Source organism: Myotis davidii, unplaced genomic scaffold (assembly GCF_000327345.1).
Source record: "Myotis davidii unplaced genomic scaffold, ASM32734v1 scaffold37, whole genome shotgun sequence".
Classification (NCBI taxonomy): domain Eukaryota; kingdom Metazoa; phylum Chordata; class Mammalia; order Chiroptera; family Vespertilionidae; genus Myotis; species Myotis davidii.
In genome coordinates, this window is record NW_006289395.1 from 1522616 (window position 1) to 1536275 (window position 13660).

The following is a 13660-nucleotide window of genomic DNA, read 5'->3' on the forward strand; positions in this document are numbered from 1 at the left end:
CAGGGTCCTGTCCTCCTGGCCGGGCACTGCTGGCTCCCCCCGCACCTGCCACCTGCCGGGTCCTGTCCTCCTGGCCGGACACTGCTGGCTCTCCCCGCACCTGCCACCTGCCATGTGTATAGGTGCTGCGCTCCAAGCTGAGCCCCGCGACCCCCGTTGAAATGAGTTTGACCCCTGAACTGCTTCAGGCGAGTGAAACTATTGGGGAGCGGAGAGTGAGTATAGAAGTTGAATTCCTTCCTCATCTTCAGGATTTACTCAAAGGCCAGGACCACCCGGTTACTGTCAGGGGCCGCCTGAGGCCACCCTCACTGAAATACCAGCCCACCCCCTCCCAGACTCCACCCTCACGTCCCGTTTAGTTTTCTCCCCAGCAGCTACTGTCCCGCACGATAGGGCTCTTTGTCACGTGTTATCTTGTTCATCACCCGCCTCCCTCCAATCAGAGCCCCAGAAGGCAGCTATTTTTGTCCCCAGGGCTCAGAGCTGCTTCATGGGACATGGGTGCCCCCTGGAAGGGGGCATGGCTGGGTGATACCATCCTCTTCAGTTAGGACCACCCCCAGAGAGGGCTGTCTTGGGGTGGCACTCCACACCCTATCCGGGGTCCATCTAGACCCGGAAGGGGTTAGTTCTAATCTACACCTAGGACGTCCAACTCGGACGTTAGCCAACATTTACTTAACCAGCCACATCCAGAGACAGGTTTGCTCACAGCACCGGATTTGGTTGGGGTGGGAGGGAGTCGGGTGGGGGTGTATGTGTGGCAGGGTTTGGTCTACAGCTTGCTTTCATTGCAAGCTGACGGGATGGGCTCAAGCCTTGCCTTTATGTTCTCTGTATTCCTTTCTCCCCCACCCACAGCTAGTCCTGGGGGCGAGGGAACTGGTTCTGGGCCACTGATTTTCCCCATTTTAACTTGGGTGTGAGTTTTTGAACTCAAGAGCCAAGCATTTTACTGCCTCTAATCTCTGGTTTCTCTGAAACTAGCCTGCATTCCCTCCTCTGTTTTGGGAGTCCCTACATCAACTGTGTGGTCAGGCAGACACTACCTGGCCCAAGTGGATTCACAGGGTAGTCCTGCCCCCAGTCCCCATTAAAATAGGAATATTGCCGGTGTTAGATAAAAGCAGAAACACTTTAGTGTGCATTTATTGACTCTGACACTTTCCTCTCAACGGAGAGAGACGCCCGGGGGTGGGTGAGGTGGGCAGAGGCTCGAGTGAGGGAAGGGAGCAGACGTGGGAGGCAGAGGAGGTGTAGTTGCCTTTGTCTACTTCCCATTTCCCCCCAGGACGCGGGCCCTGACCAGAACAGCAGCTGTCACTGTGGTCTTAAGGGCTGGGGGGAGCATGAGTGGGAGAGGTGGGAATTGGAAGGAGCGGACAGCTGTGTCAGGAGCTGGGCTTGTGTGTGTGTGTAGCTTTGCCCGGGCATCCTGGGGCCTTCGCGTGGCCTCTGTCAACCTCACGGCCAGCCTCCTTGTGCTCCAGGCACTCGCTGGCTCCTTGGGGCCAGTCCAGGGCAGCCTGGCCTTGCTCCGGCCACCGGTGTGAGTATTTGGACTGGTGGGTAGTGTGTCCTTCCTCGTGGGCCAGCAGCTCTTGGACTCAGCGCGTCCACTGCCCCTTTGGGCTCACTGGACAATGCCGGAGAACGTGTTGATGGGCATGAGAAGGGGCTTGGGCTTGGCTCTGGTCCCTTCCACCTCCTTCTGGTGGTGTGAACTGAGCCATAGTGCCTTAGACTTCTGGGCCCCGGAACATGGCTCTGGGCAGGGGGCAACCTCGAATCTGTGAGTGGAGAGAGACCAGCTCAGGAGACCCATCTCAGGGTTCAAATCTCAGGGGTTAAAGTGTATAGAGGAGGGGGCCCCATAGAGGGAGGAGGACGCATCAGGAGAAGAAAGAGCCCCCTGGCCGAGGGTGAACACTGGGAGAGGAGAACATGGCTGGATGGGTCACTGTGTCTGCCGCCCTTACCCAACAAGGGTCACAGGAACTGGGCACAGCTGCCACCGTAGGGCAGCTTGTGTTGCAGGGGGCAGTGCCAGTACCGGGCATTGGATCGGGAGGGCTGCAGCTGCAGGTTCATGCCAATCTCGGCTACTCGGGGTCAGCCGTGCATTTGCCCTTCTTCCAGGATTCAAGTCACAGGGCAGTGGCCCAAGTTCACACCCACCAGGAACACCTGCCTGGCCTCAGGATCTGCCTCTGGCGAGGCTGGAGGTGGGGGCTGGGAGGGGCTGGCTTCTGCTAGGTTTGCCCAATGGGGCACGCAGCCCAGGAGGTGGCTGGCCCGGCCTCACCTGACCACATCCCTGAAAGTGCGCCGATGGTCCTTGTCCAGCCACAGGGTCAGCAGCCTCTGGTCCTGGCTCTGGATCTGGACGTTGGCCGCACGGAAGGTGTTCGTCACTGTCTGCAACAAAGAGACAGCTCCGGCATCGCCTCTGTGGCAGGGGGCCCTGCCGACGTCTCCTCCCCTGAAGGCGGGTGTGTTTCCTCCGTCCAGCACACGGTCCTGGTTCTTTTCCTGCAAGTGACCCGGCCGGGCAGTCCTGCAGGCTGCTCTGGTCCCTGCGGGCCTCGGGGTTTCTGCAGTCCTTCTCCCAACCTGCCATCCGTAATTCAGAACACAGCCCGGGCTGCTGGAGGCCGGTGCCTGCCAGGTTATGAAGTGGCCTGAGTGCTCCCATATGACAGGCAGGCTATGGGTGGAATTTCCTAAGTCCTGACCCCCACCAAGTTCCATGTTGGATTACATACAAAATTATTCACCTGGGACAGAGACAGGGCGTCTAGAAAGAGGCCACCACCCCCCTACCCCCCAGGGCTCAGATTAGGCCTCCTCACTTTGTGCCCTGGAATTGTCTGGGGGCCAGATCTGGGCAGAAAAAATCCACCCTCTGCACAGGGAACTTGGGCCCAGGTGTCAGCCTTCCGTGCCCCAAAGCCGTACGTGGCTTCTCTAGACAGTACCCAGGGCCCAAGGAAAGCACCTCCCTAACCTCCAAGCTCAGGGGGCCTCTCGGAGAGGACCTCCCTCGCCCCAGGCAGGGAATTGGAGCTGCCTGGGCTGCAGGTGGGACTTCAGAGGCCTTTGCAGTCACTGGCCCAACCCACCTGCAGATTTGGGTGGCCCCCCACCACAGAACACTGGAGTGCTAGAGCCGGGGACACTTGCCCCGGTGTTCTCAACCCTGGCTGCTCGTAAGAGTCATCTTTCAAAACATAAAATTAGAGATTCTGACTTAAATGGTCTAGAGTCCAGCCAGGCGTGATTTTGTGTTAGGGGGAGAGAGAGAGAGAGAGAGAGAGAGAGAGAGAGAGACAGAGAGAGAGAGAAAGAGAGAAAGAGAGAGAGAGACAGAGAGAGACAGAGAGAGACAGAAAGAGAGAGAGGTATGTACCCTGACTGGGGATCGAACCCTTTGGTGTACCAGATGATGCTCCAACCAACTGAGCCTCCCAGCCAGGGCCAGGCATGAGCATTTTAAAATAAGCTCCCATTGTAGGCATGGCTGGGAACCACTGAGCTAAGCTACCTCTGCATTGTCACAGAGCAGAGGCACCAGCAGCAGCCTAAACAGGGCTGGGGGGCTGGGGTGTCAAGCATGTCCTGGCATCGCTGCTGCAGTTTTGGGGGCTGGGGTAGGCCAGCCAGGAATCCATGGGCAGAGCGTACAAGAGTCTCACAGGAGGAGGGGCAAAGCCCAGACTCTACAGCCAGGCACCCGGGCCTGGCTCTGCCCCGTATCAGCTGTGTGACCTCGCACATATTTCTTAATCTCTCTGTGCTTTTGTGTCTCACCTGTTTAGGAAAAATGTGGTAATAATAGCAGCCACTTTGTAGGTGTGGAGATGAAAAGACAGCATATGTTAAGCTCCTGGGACATGACAAGCACTGAATTCATGTTGGCTGTTTATTGATGATAATTTTTCAAGAAGGAGCTGGCATAAGTGATGGCCTCTGCTGTCAGGGTAGAAAGGAACAAACCCGCTGTGGGTCCTTTCACTCCTCAGCCTGTCTCCTGGCCGCGGCCCCCTTCTACCACCACCCTATAGACTAGGCCACAGGGGATTTCTCCTTCTAGGATGGAAAAGACGTGAGCATGTTTATAGGCTAAGAGAACAGAGCAGTAGAGAGCAGGGATCGGGGAGGCGGTGTCAACACTGGAGGAAACAAATGGAGCGGTGCCCAGAGGAGATGGAAGAGAAATGGGTTAAATGATGCCAAGGCTCCATTGAGGTGGAAGGTCATGAGTGTGCTGTGGCCCTAGTCTATGTGGATGTAAGGATTTAGTCCAGAAACACTCAGCCACATGAGCGTACAAACTGAGGAGGAGGCTGGATCCAAAGGATGTGCCTGGTAGTTGAGGGTGTCTAAGAACATGGTCAGGGGAATCATGGGATCCAAGGCCCAGCTAAGTAGGGAGGAGAAGCCGGGAGAGGCCATCAGGCAGGGAGAAGGTGGGTGAGTCTGTATCAATGGGGAATCCACATCAAGAAGTATGAATAAGGGCCAAGGGCAATGAGGCTGAAAGAGCTGTTTGGATTTGGTCAAAGGCCGGGCTATAGTGTTAGGAGTCTGGCAGTTGTGCAGTACAGGGGATGCCAGAATGTGTATTTTGTAGTTACCTCCATGCGTCTTAGGTCTTCAGAGAGCCAGCAGGTGGGGGACAAGGCCTTCACTCTTATGATGCCTTATTTATGCCAGTTCATGCTCAATGTTTCAAACCAACTGATTGGAAAGCAGATTCTTTCTGATAGGACGACCCATTTCCATAGCAAAGGCGCAGAAAGGCTCACAAGTCCTTCCTCTGAACACCCATCCCCCTGCGCTCCCAGCCACCTGCCCTATTTGAACATCCCCAGTTCCCATTCTCCCCAGTACTCACAGAGAAGGACCTTCCTGCCAAGTTGGACGACTTGACAACTTCCGTCACGTTAACACTCAGGCACGTGTGGTCTGTAAGGGGAGACACATTTTGGGGGGGAGTGGGGGGGATTTGAAACGGGAATGAATTGGGGGGCAGCTATGAATGGGCCTTCAGGGAAGTAGGACAGTTTGAGAGCCTAGGTCCTAAGAAGACTCCCCCTCCCCACATGAACGTCCTCCCACATTCTGCTTGGTCCCTCCTGACTCCACCTGGGTCCTAGCCACGTTTCTGTTCCTTCCTGATTCTGTTATCTATTTCCCTCCCCCGGTGAATCCACAAGCTTCCGCATCCTCAGGCAGAACAGCCAACCCAGACCCCTCTCTTCATCCCCGCGCACCCCGTTTTCAATGGGAGAAGGTTCTGTTGAGCTTCCTCGCAGCTCCTGGGAAGGACCCTGGCCCAGGATGTGTGTGCAACAAAGCACCACGGAGAGGGAGGAGCGCAGCACTCCCGAGGCTGAGGGCCTTCCCTGGGCTTCGGAATGGTGTCTACTGTGTCCAAACCATCGTGTGGCTGCTCCCCGGCTCCCCGGCTCCCCGGCTCCCCGGCTCCCCGGCTCCCTGCTAAGGAGGGTTCTTAGATGTCTATGCCTGAGGCGGGTCTGGCCTCAGTTCTGACAGGGTTTTGTGATGGAAGACTTGGCGAAGCACAAGTTAGAGTGGGGGTGGGCAGTGCGAATCTTGAGAAGAAATACAAAGTTAACAAGAAGTTAAGATTGTCACTTACTCCATGTAATAAATTAGTGTCTTATCTCCATTTTAGAAGTGAAAGAACGGGGAGAGAGGCCGCAAGTAACTCGCCCAGATCACACGGCGGTAAGTGACAAAGCTGGCTTGAAGCCTGCCCTTCCGGTCCTAGAATCTGTGCTCTCCACCCACCCTACCTCACCTCTCGGTTAGAGCTATTGCCAAAGTCACACGTCCCCTTCACGGTGGGCATCAAAGACCTACAGGCAGAGGATGTCACGTGCCCTGGCCAGTAGCTCCGATACACCGCCAATGTCTGGCTGTGATAGGGTTTCATGTCATCCACAAATTCAACCCGCCTGGAAGCCATTTTATCAGGAAGTGATCAAATCAACAGATTATTTCTTGAGTGTCCTCTTTGTGACAGATGCCAAGACAATTTAGGAATGCTGATGCCCTTAAATAAATGCAAATGCTGTACAGGACAGATGCCGTAACTGGAAAGCTAGCAAAGCCGCGCTCATCGTTGGACAGGAGAGGAGGGAGGGAGCCAAGGCATACTCCTCAGAGGCGTCCAGGCTGGCTAATGTGTACGTTCAGTCTGTGTTTCTTCTGGAACATTCCAGATTCATTCATTCTTTTTTTAAAAAAATATATATGTTATTAATTTCAGAGAGGAAGAGAGAGATAGAAACATCAAGAGAGAATCATTGATCGGCTGCCTCCTACACACCCCGTATTGGGGATCGAGCCCGAAACCCAGGCATGTGCCCTTGATCGGAATTGAACCCAGGACCCCTCAGTCCGCAGGCAGATGCTCTATCCGCTGAGCCAAAACAGCTAGGGCTCATTCATTCTTTTTAAAATAAATTTTCGGGTGTAAAGTAGCACTTCCTTTATTCACTAAATGTTTACTGAGTACCTACTATGTGCCAGGACGTGTGCTAGGCAGTGAGCAAGATACAGTTCTGCCTGGTAAACTCTGTTTGCTCTGGAACAATTTTCCACAAGCATCTGTGGCTGACAGCCTGTACGTCTGGCCTGCTGAGGTTTGGAGGTTGCAGAGGAAGAGTGAGGAGCCGAGGTGAGGAATACTGGCTCTTGTGTAAGATGTGACCTTGGGCAAGTTATTTCATTTTCTTCAGTTTCCTCTCCCGTAAAAAGTGGCTAATACGAATAATGCCTATGTCATCAGGTTGATATGCTTACAGGAGTGGATATGTTTGACATAGAACATAACGGCCTCTGAGCAATGTGCGTGGTGGTTAGGAATCCACATCACCACCCTTTCATTATTCCAGAGGCCAGGGCGCTCACAGGAACAGCTCCCATCTCTAATCTATGCATGTAATTATATGCACATAACCTGGTGTCTTCTAGGATCTCAATTTTAGATTTAGATAATGAGATAATGATCTTAGTATCAATAGATCTCTGTCATTCTATAATTAGTTAGTAGATACTTTGGATTGGTAGTGCCCTGTGTGACCTGGAGGGTCCCTGCCCAATGGAACAGAATTCAAATAAAAATCCCCAAATGAAACTCTAGCCCTGCAGCCCAGGTGCCGAGGAGGAGCTGCTGTAGCCCCCCCTGAAGTCCCTCTGCCTTCATCAGGCCTAGACCCAGTGCTAGAGCGCAGCCACCAATCACTGCTCAGCATCTGACGGCGGGGCAGCCTGAGGAGGAGCTCAACCTGTTCAATGACCCCAGGGCTGGGTCGGAGGCCTCCCCGGGTCCTTCCCCTCCTGTCACTGCCCCCTCTATCCTCCGCCCTCTTGTCGCCCTCTTGTCCCTCCGCCCTCTCTCGGCTCTGCGTTCCCCGCTCCTCACCTTCAGTGTCACTGGCTGGAAGGGCCTTTAGGACCAGCCCGGTGGCTCTCAGGGAAATGGTAACCTCTCGGGTCCGGTGGCTGAGCAGGGCCTGGGGAGGGAGGTCAGGTATAGATGGCAGCCCTCACATCCTCACATCAGCAGTCTCACTCCCAGCCCCTGCCTCGAGTTTTTCCTGAGTCGCCACTGCCCAGTAAGGGGACCCGGAAAGGGCTTGGAGCACTGTCAGCCCCAGGGGCATGTGTAGCCTCTGTCTCCAGTGAGGAAGGGGACAGCCCCTCGTTCCTGAAATCAGGTCCCCTCCTGTCTACATGGGAGGCCGCTGGTAGCCCTCACATTCCTACAAAACTCTCTGAAGGCTGGGGCACAGCAGAGGGGGGGAGCAGCACTGACCTTCCCTCCCCACCACGCCCAGCACTGACCTTCCCTCCCCACCACGCCCAGCACTGACCTTCCCTCCCCACCACGCCCAGCACTGACCTTCCCTCCCCACCACGCCCAGCACTGACCTTCCCTCCCCACCACGCCCAGCACTGACCTTCCCTCCCCACCACGCCCAGCACTGACCTTCCCTCCCCACCACGCCCAGCACTGACCTTCCCTCCCCACCACGCCCAGCACTGACCTTCCCTCCCCACCACGCCCAGCACTGACCTTCCCTCCCCACCACGCCCAGCACTGACCTTCCCTCCCCACCACGCCCAGCACTGACCTTCCCTCCCCACCACGCCCAGCACTGACCTTCCCTCCCCACCACGCCCAGCACTGACCTTCCCTCCCCACCACGCCCAGCACTGACCTTCCCTCCCCACCACGCCCAGCACTGACCTTCCCTCCCCACCACGCCCAGCACTGACCTTCCCTCCCCACCACGCCCAGCACTGACCTTCCCTCCCCACCACGCCCGGCACTGACCTTCCCTCCCCACCACGCCCGGCACTGACCTTCCGGTAGCAAAGGGAGAGCTCTGCCCCGGGGGCCTCAGCCGCACCTCTCCTCCGGGGGGAGAAAGCCTCTGAGGAAGACGAGAAGAGGCTGAAGGTGGGAGGTCCTCCCCCAGCCCAGCTTCCCCACCGCCCTGAGCCTCAGGGGGGCCAGGCTGCCCTTCCATCCGGGTGAGCTTGGAGGGACCCAGGTCACCTCAGTATTCAGCCAGGTGGGGCAATGGGGCTTGGGGAGGCTGAGTCAGGGCGAGCTTTGGAAACGGGAGCAGATGCTCACCTTTGGGGAGTTTGGAGTCTTGGATCTTCACCTTCAGCTCAGTGAGGAAAATGTCCTCCACGGAGTCCTGGCTCAGGTCACCGAAGAAGATCTGGAGAGACGGGAGTAAGGGGTGAGGGGTGAGGGGGGAGGAGGTGGAGAAGGCTGGCTCCCTGCCAGAGGCAGCTCCCCCTGCAGCCCCAGAGCCTGAGGATGTGGGTGCTGGGAGCGTGTCCGGAAGCTGTCAGAGTCCCCCTGCCCCTCCTGCCGGTGCGGGGTTCCGAGTGGCATCCAGTGATGATCCGGATCTGACTCTGTCCATCACCTACACGTATATCATATCCCAGCAAATCATAGATTTATCATCAGTGGAGGAAAGTATGATTGAAACCCAAACTACTGGAACCAGCACTAATGTGGACGGCAGGAGCAGGGACACCGTGCACATGAGGGAGGGTAATCAAGTCTCTTGTAGACCCTGGCAGGGGAGGATGAAAGGGTGAGGGCCAGAACGGAGGACCCGGCAGTCCTCCATGTACACAGAGAAGCCTGGACTGTGGGAGCCAAGGGCTAGGGAGACCCTGAGGAAATTTGGGGGTGGGAGTGGCTCCTGAGGGAAGAGCAGAAGGGAGCGGCAGGAGGGAGGATGTTGGAACGACAGGGAAGAATAGCCACGGGATCCTCAAAAGAACAGGATGGAGAGAGGAAAAACGTGTCCGCCAGCAGCCAGGGGCTGGCCTGGCACTCAGGGCGCGGTCTCCATGTTCTGTTGACCATAAACAAGTTCACAGACGCCGACACTGTTAGGCAAGGCCACTCCGTGACTGTGATGGGCCAAGAAAGAAAGCCGACCCGCCACTGTCACGTCTGAACACAGGAAAGATGGGAAGACTGTGCAGGCCACAGCCCTCCCCTCCCCTCCCAGCAAACAGTGAGCGGCTGCTGTTCCTTCGCGCCAAAGAATAGCAGTTCAAGCCACTGAGATGCCCAGTCGTAGAGTCATTCCTGACAGCGTGTGATCCAGAGCCAAGTCACATGTTTCGGAGCCCTCTCCAAAGTCACCGGGCAGGAGGACAGGCGCTGTGAGTTCTAACAGTCTCCTCCTGAGATGCCTCCTGGTTCTCCAGGTGTGTGGCCCCCCTCACTAAGCAAGTCAGGAAACCCCTCTCTGTCCTGCGTTAGGTGTGCTCCTGGGGGGCCTTTGGCTGAGGGCAGTCGCAGCTGCGATGTTTACTCCCTGTACCAGGGCCTCTGAGAGTTTTTCCCCCCATTTGTCTCTTTTGTGTTGTTTCGGTTTGCAGTTTGAAAACCAAGGAAAAGTCCTGAATCCTTTATTTAGGTCAAAATCAAGGAGGCAATGAAGAAGAGATCTCCCCCGGGAAGCAGAGTGAAAACAAGAATCCCGTAAGCTAGAAGGACTTCCACAAGGAGCTAGAGGCGGAGGTGGCCATTGGAAACTAGCCTGCAGGCGCTCACAGAAATCCAGGACGAAACCCAGTAAGAAGATGACATTCACAGCCCGGGGTCTCCGGGTGGGTTTATGACGTTCACCCTGGTAACCTGTGTTTCCTCAGAGCCAGGTATCAGGGGTGGGGTCCTGGGGCCCAGCAGGCTGCCCCAGGTGGACAGCTTACCTTGACTGTGTAGAGCTGGAAATAGATGGGTTGGGTGCCCATGCGGACATAGTAGGTGATGACATCCAGGATGAAGGGGTCTACGGTCTGGGATGTGTCCAGGGAGGGAGGCTGTGAGGGAGACAGAGACAGTTTTCAACGACCTCCTTCCATGCTACACTGGGAGGTGCCACTTTCTTAATAGAGAAACCCCATAACCCCCAGCTATCTTCTGTGATGTACTAACCCAGCTGGCCCTTCAGCACAGTCCAAGCCTTTCCTACCACCCAACTTCCACTCTATTCAAAATATGCCTGTGCAGAACCCCATTTCCCCAGGGACTCGGGTTCATGGTAATTGCACCAAGACATACTTGGTACCCCGATGTGCAAAGCATTGTGCTGGGTGCTTGGGGTAGACAAGATGCTTGAGGATATAACTAGTCACGTAAGAGTCTGGACTGGGTTCTAGGTTTGCTCTCACATCACTAACCTGGGGCATGAGGAGTTGAACCAGAAGGTGATGTTTCCTTCAGTTCTGGTGGTATCTGAATATATTAATAAACTAACTATTTTTTGCATATTATTGGGAAGGGACTAGTGCAATGTCCTACAGCCCCCTCCCCCCCAGCCCCATATAATTCTAAAGCATAATAATTTGGTATTTTAGGTAAATAGAGCAGAATGTCTACATAGAATCTGAGAGTATCAGTGTTGGAAAGAAGCTCAGAGTTTATCTAACCCATCTGTGTGTGACCCTATGAGATCTCCTCTGATTCTCACATCTCATCTACTGAATACTGTTCCCTTCAAAAAGGTCATGCTGAAGAAGTAGGAACTTATTCTACTCATGCTGCATCACGCACTGTTTCCAGTCTCCCCGTGTGGAAACTGCTTTTGTAATAAATGTAAGGGTCATACAAATTGTTAATTATAAGGAGACGGAGAGCAGGAGAAAACCAAAATCTTATATGTGTCCTGGCAGGGGGGAAAACTACCAATAAAGGCACATAGTTTTGAGGAAAAGGTATTTTAATACCCAGCTGAATAGTCTTTGATGAATATGCAGACATTTTTAGATAGGCAATAATTCAGAAAACATGCCCCCCAAACATCTTTATTCAAATAAAAGATATAAGAAGGCACCCCAATCAATCAGGCACTAAAGCAAAATGGAGATCTCAGTAAAGTGACAAGTTTAAAAATAAATGCCTAAAAATCAGTAAGTCCCTTTTATACTAGCAGTAACACCATCCAAAAACAATGGGAGAAAGATACCATCCACAATTGCAAGAAAAAACTATTAAACATGAGGATAAATGAAGCAAGAAATGGGTCAAATCTATATGCTGAGAACTGTACAACTACCATGAGGGATATACAAGAAGACCCTAATAAATAGAGTTATACTTCAGTCTCAGAGACGGTGACTTAATATGCTAAAGATGCTAATTCTCCTCCAAAGTCCAATCAGAATCCCAAGGGAATTAAACATAAAACGAAGCCCCAGCCAGTGTGGCTCAGCTGGTTTGGTGTCGGCCCCGAGCACCCAAAGGTCGCAGGTTGGGTTCCCAGTCAGGGCACATGCCCAGGTTGATCCCTGGTAGGGAGCACACAGGAGGCAGCTGAGTGATGTTTTGCTCTCACATCAATATTTCTCTCTCTGTGTCCCTCTCCCTTAAAAAAAAAAATCAATAAAATTTTTAGAAAAATGAAAAAATTCTGAAACTTTTCTGGAAACAAACCTAAATAAGCACATTCTGAAAAGTTTTGAAAAAGGGAAGTAAGAGGGTAAGCTTACCCTGACAGCTATTAAAATATCAAAGTGCTAATTGGTACAGAACTGAATAGACCAATGAGAAAGAACAGGTATCCAGAAATAAACTCAAGCATATGTTAGAATTTAGTAAATGATGAAAGTGGCATTTCAGATGGATGGAGCAAGATGGTTTATGCAATTAATAGCTTAGGAAAACTGGCTAACCGTTTGGAAAAAATAACATTACACCCTCCACACTAAACACTGAATTTAATGGCAGATAGGTCATGTAAATGTAAAAGTGGAGATGCTCAAAGTATTAGGGTAAATTATCAGTGAAAATGTATTTAATCTTGGGTACAATTTAATCAGTAGAGAAATCCTTTCAACACATAAAAGTGCTATGTATGTCTACACAAATGTATTAAACTTTTGAAGATCAAAAGCTCTGTTGACATAATTGATAGGCAAATAATAAAGTGGAATAAAATGTCTGCAACACATATGATTGCAAAAAGGATAGAATTCTCTTAATATGTCAAGGCCTCTTCAAGTCAGCAAGAGATTAGCTTCTTCCCACTATCGGCCGCCAGGGGTGGGGGTGGCGCGGCGTAAGAGAATGTGCTCTTGATTCCATGAGGGACTCTACCACTCATTCGGTCACTTTGGGCAGGTTACCTAATCTCTCTGTGCCTCCGCTGCTTGAGCTGTAAAATGGGGCTGTGGAGACAATAGCACATGCCAATAGGAGTATCTACTTGGTAGGGATGCCCTGCGTTAAGTACTCAGAGCAGTGCCTGGCACATGGGCGGGCCCTGGAAGCATTCGCTATTATAACCACAGACAAAGCATTGCAGGAAACCCACAAGAGAAGGAGTGTCATTGGCCTACACACTCACGCAAGGATGCTTTCCTTCATCTTTTCCACTGTGGTTTTGTCCCAAGTACAGTCAGTAACCACGGGGATTGCTTCCGGGACCCCTGTGGGTACCAGCATCTGCGGATGCTCATACATCCCCTCTATAAAGTCACCTACCCACAACCTCCCGTGTACTTTAAGTCAGCTCTAGATTACTTCTGACACCTAATACAATGTGAATGCTATGTACGTCGCTGTCATACTGTATTATCTAGCGAACAATGACAAGAAACAAGAGTCCGTATGTGTTTAGGACAGAGGCAACTGTGGGCCGAGTACCCATGAGCAACAGTGTAACCTGGTTTTCCTGAGTGTTTTCCATCCGGGCTGGTTGAATCGGCAGAGGCAGAACCCGTGGATAAGGACTGTGGTAAGGTTTCTCTCCACTCGCTGGTTAGGGTTCCCTCCTGTATTGCTCTCCTGCCTCCTCCAACCATGGATCCCCCGGGAGGGTCCCCTGAACTGACTCTTTAGGTCAAGGGTCAAGAGTCACATCGGAAATGGCCCCCTCCCGCCTCCCTCCGCCCTGCTGCCCTCACCGCCCCTACCATCTCCGCCAGCTTCTGGATGGCCGGGCACAAGGTGTTGACGGTGCTCTCGTACCAGGGGTCCGCCCGGCCCAGGAACGCCGCCAGCTCTCCGAGCTCCAAGTGCCAGGATGATGCGCGCTTCTGAGGACAAAGGGAGGAGGCGGACCATCAGGCCTTGTCT

At 53.3% G+C, this 13660-nt stretch overlaps 1 protein-coding gene across 1 annotated transcript in view; it reads right to left on the reverse strand.

Moving 5' to 3' along the window:
• Positions 1-1119: 1119 nt before the first annotated feature.
• The window catches only part of PIK3R6 (phosphoinositide-3-kinase regulatory subunit 6), a 46540-nt gene continuing 33999 nt past the window's right edge, over positions 1120-13660 (reverse strand). Inside the window, exons 14-21 of the mRNA XM_006761719.2 lie at positions 13498-13620; positions 10294-10404; positions 8681-8771; positions 8404-8474; positions 7460-7550; positions 4901-4971; positions 2309-2421; positions 1120-1793 (exon numbers count right to left, since the gene is read on the reverse strand). Of these exons, the coding sequence (XP_006761782.1) occupies positions 1637-1793; positions 2309-2421; positions 4901-4971; positions 7460-7550; positions 8404-8474; positions 8681-8771; positions 10294-10404; positions 13498-13620 (828 nt within the window). The 3' untranslated portion in view covers positions 1120-1636. The remainder of the gene's footprint in view (positions 1794-2308; positions 2422-4900; positions 4972-7459; positions 7551-8403; positions 8475-8680; positions 8772-10293; positions 10405-13497; positions 13621-13660) is intronic.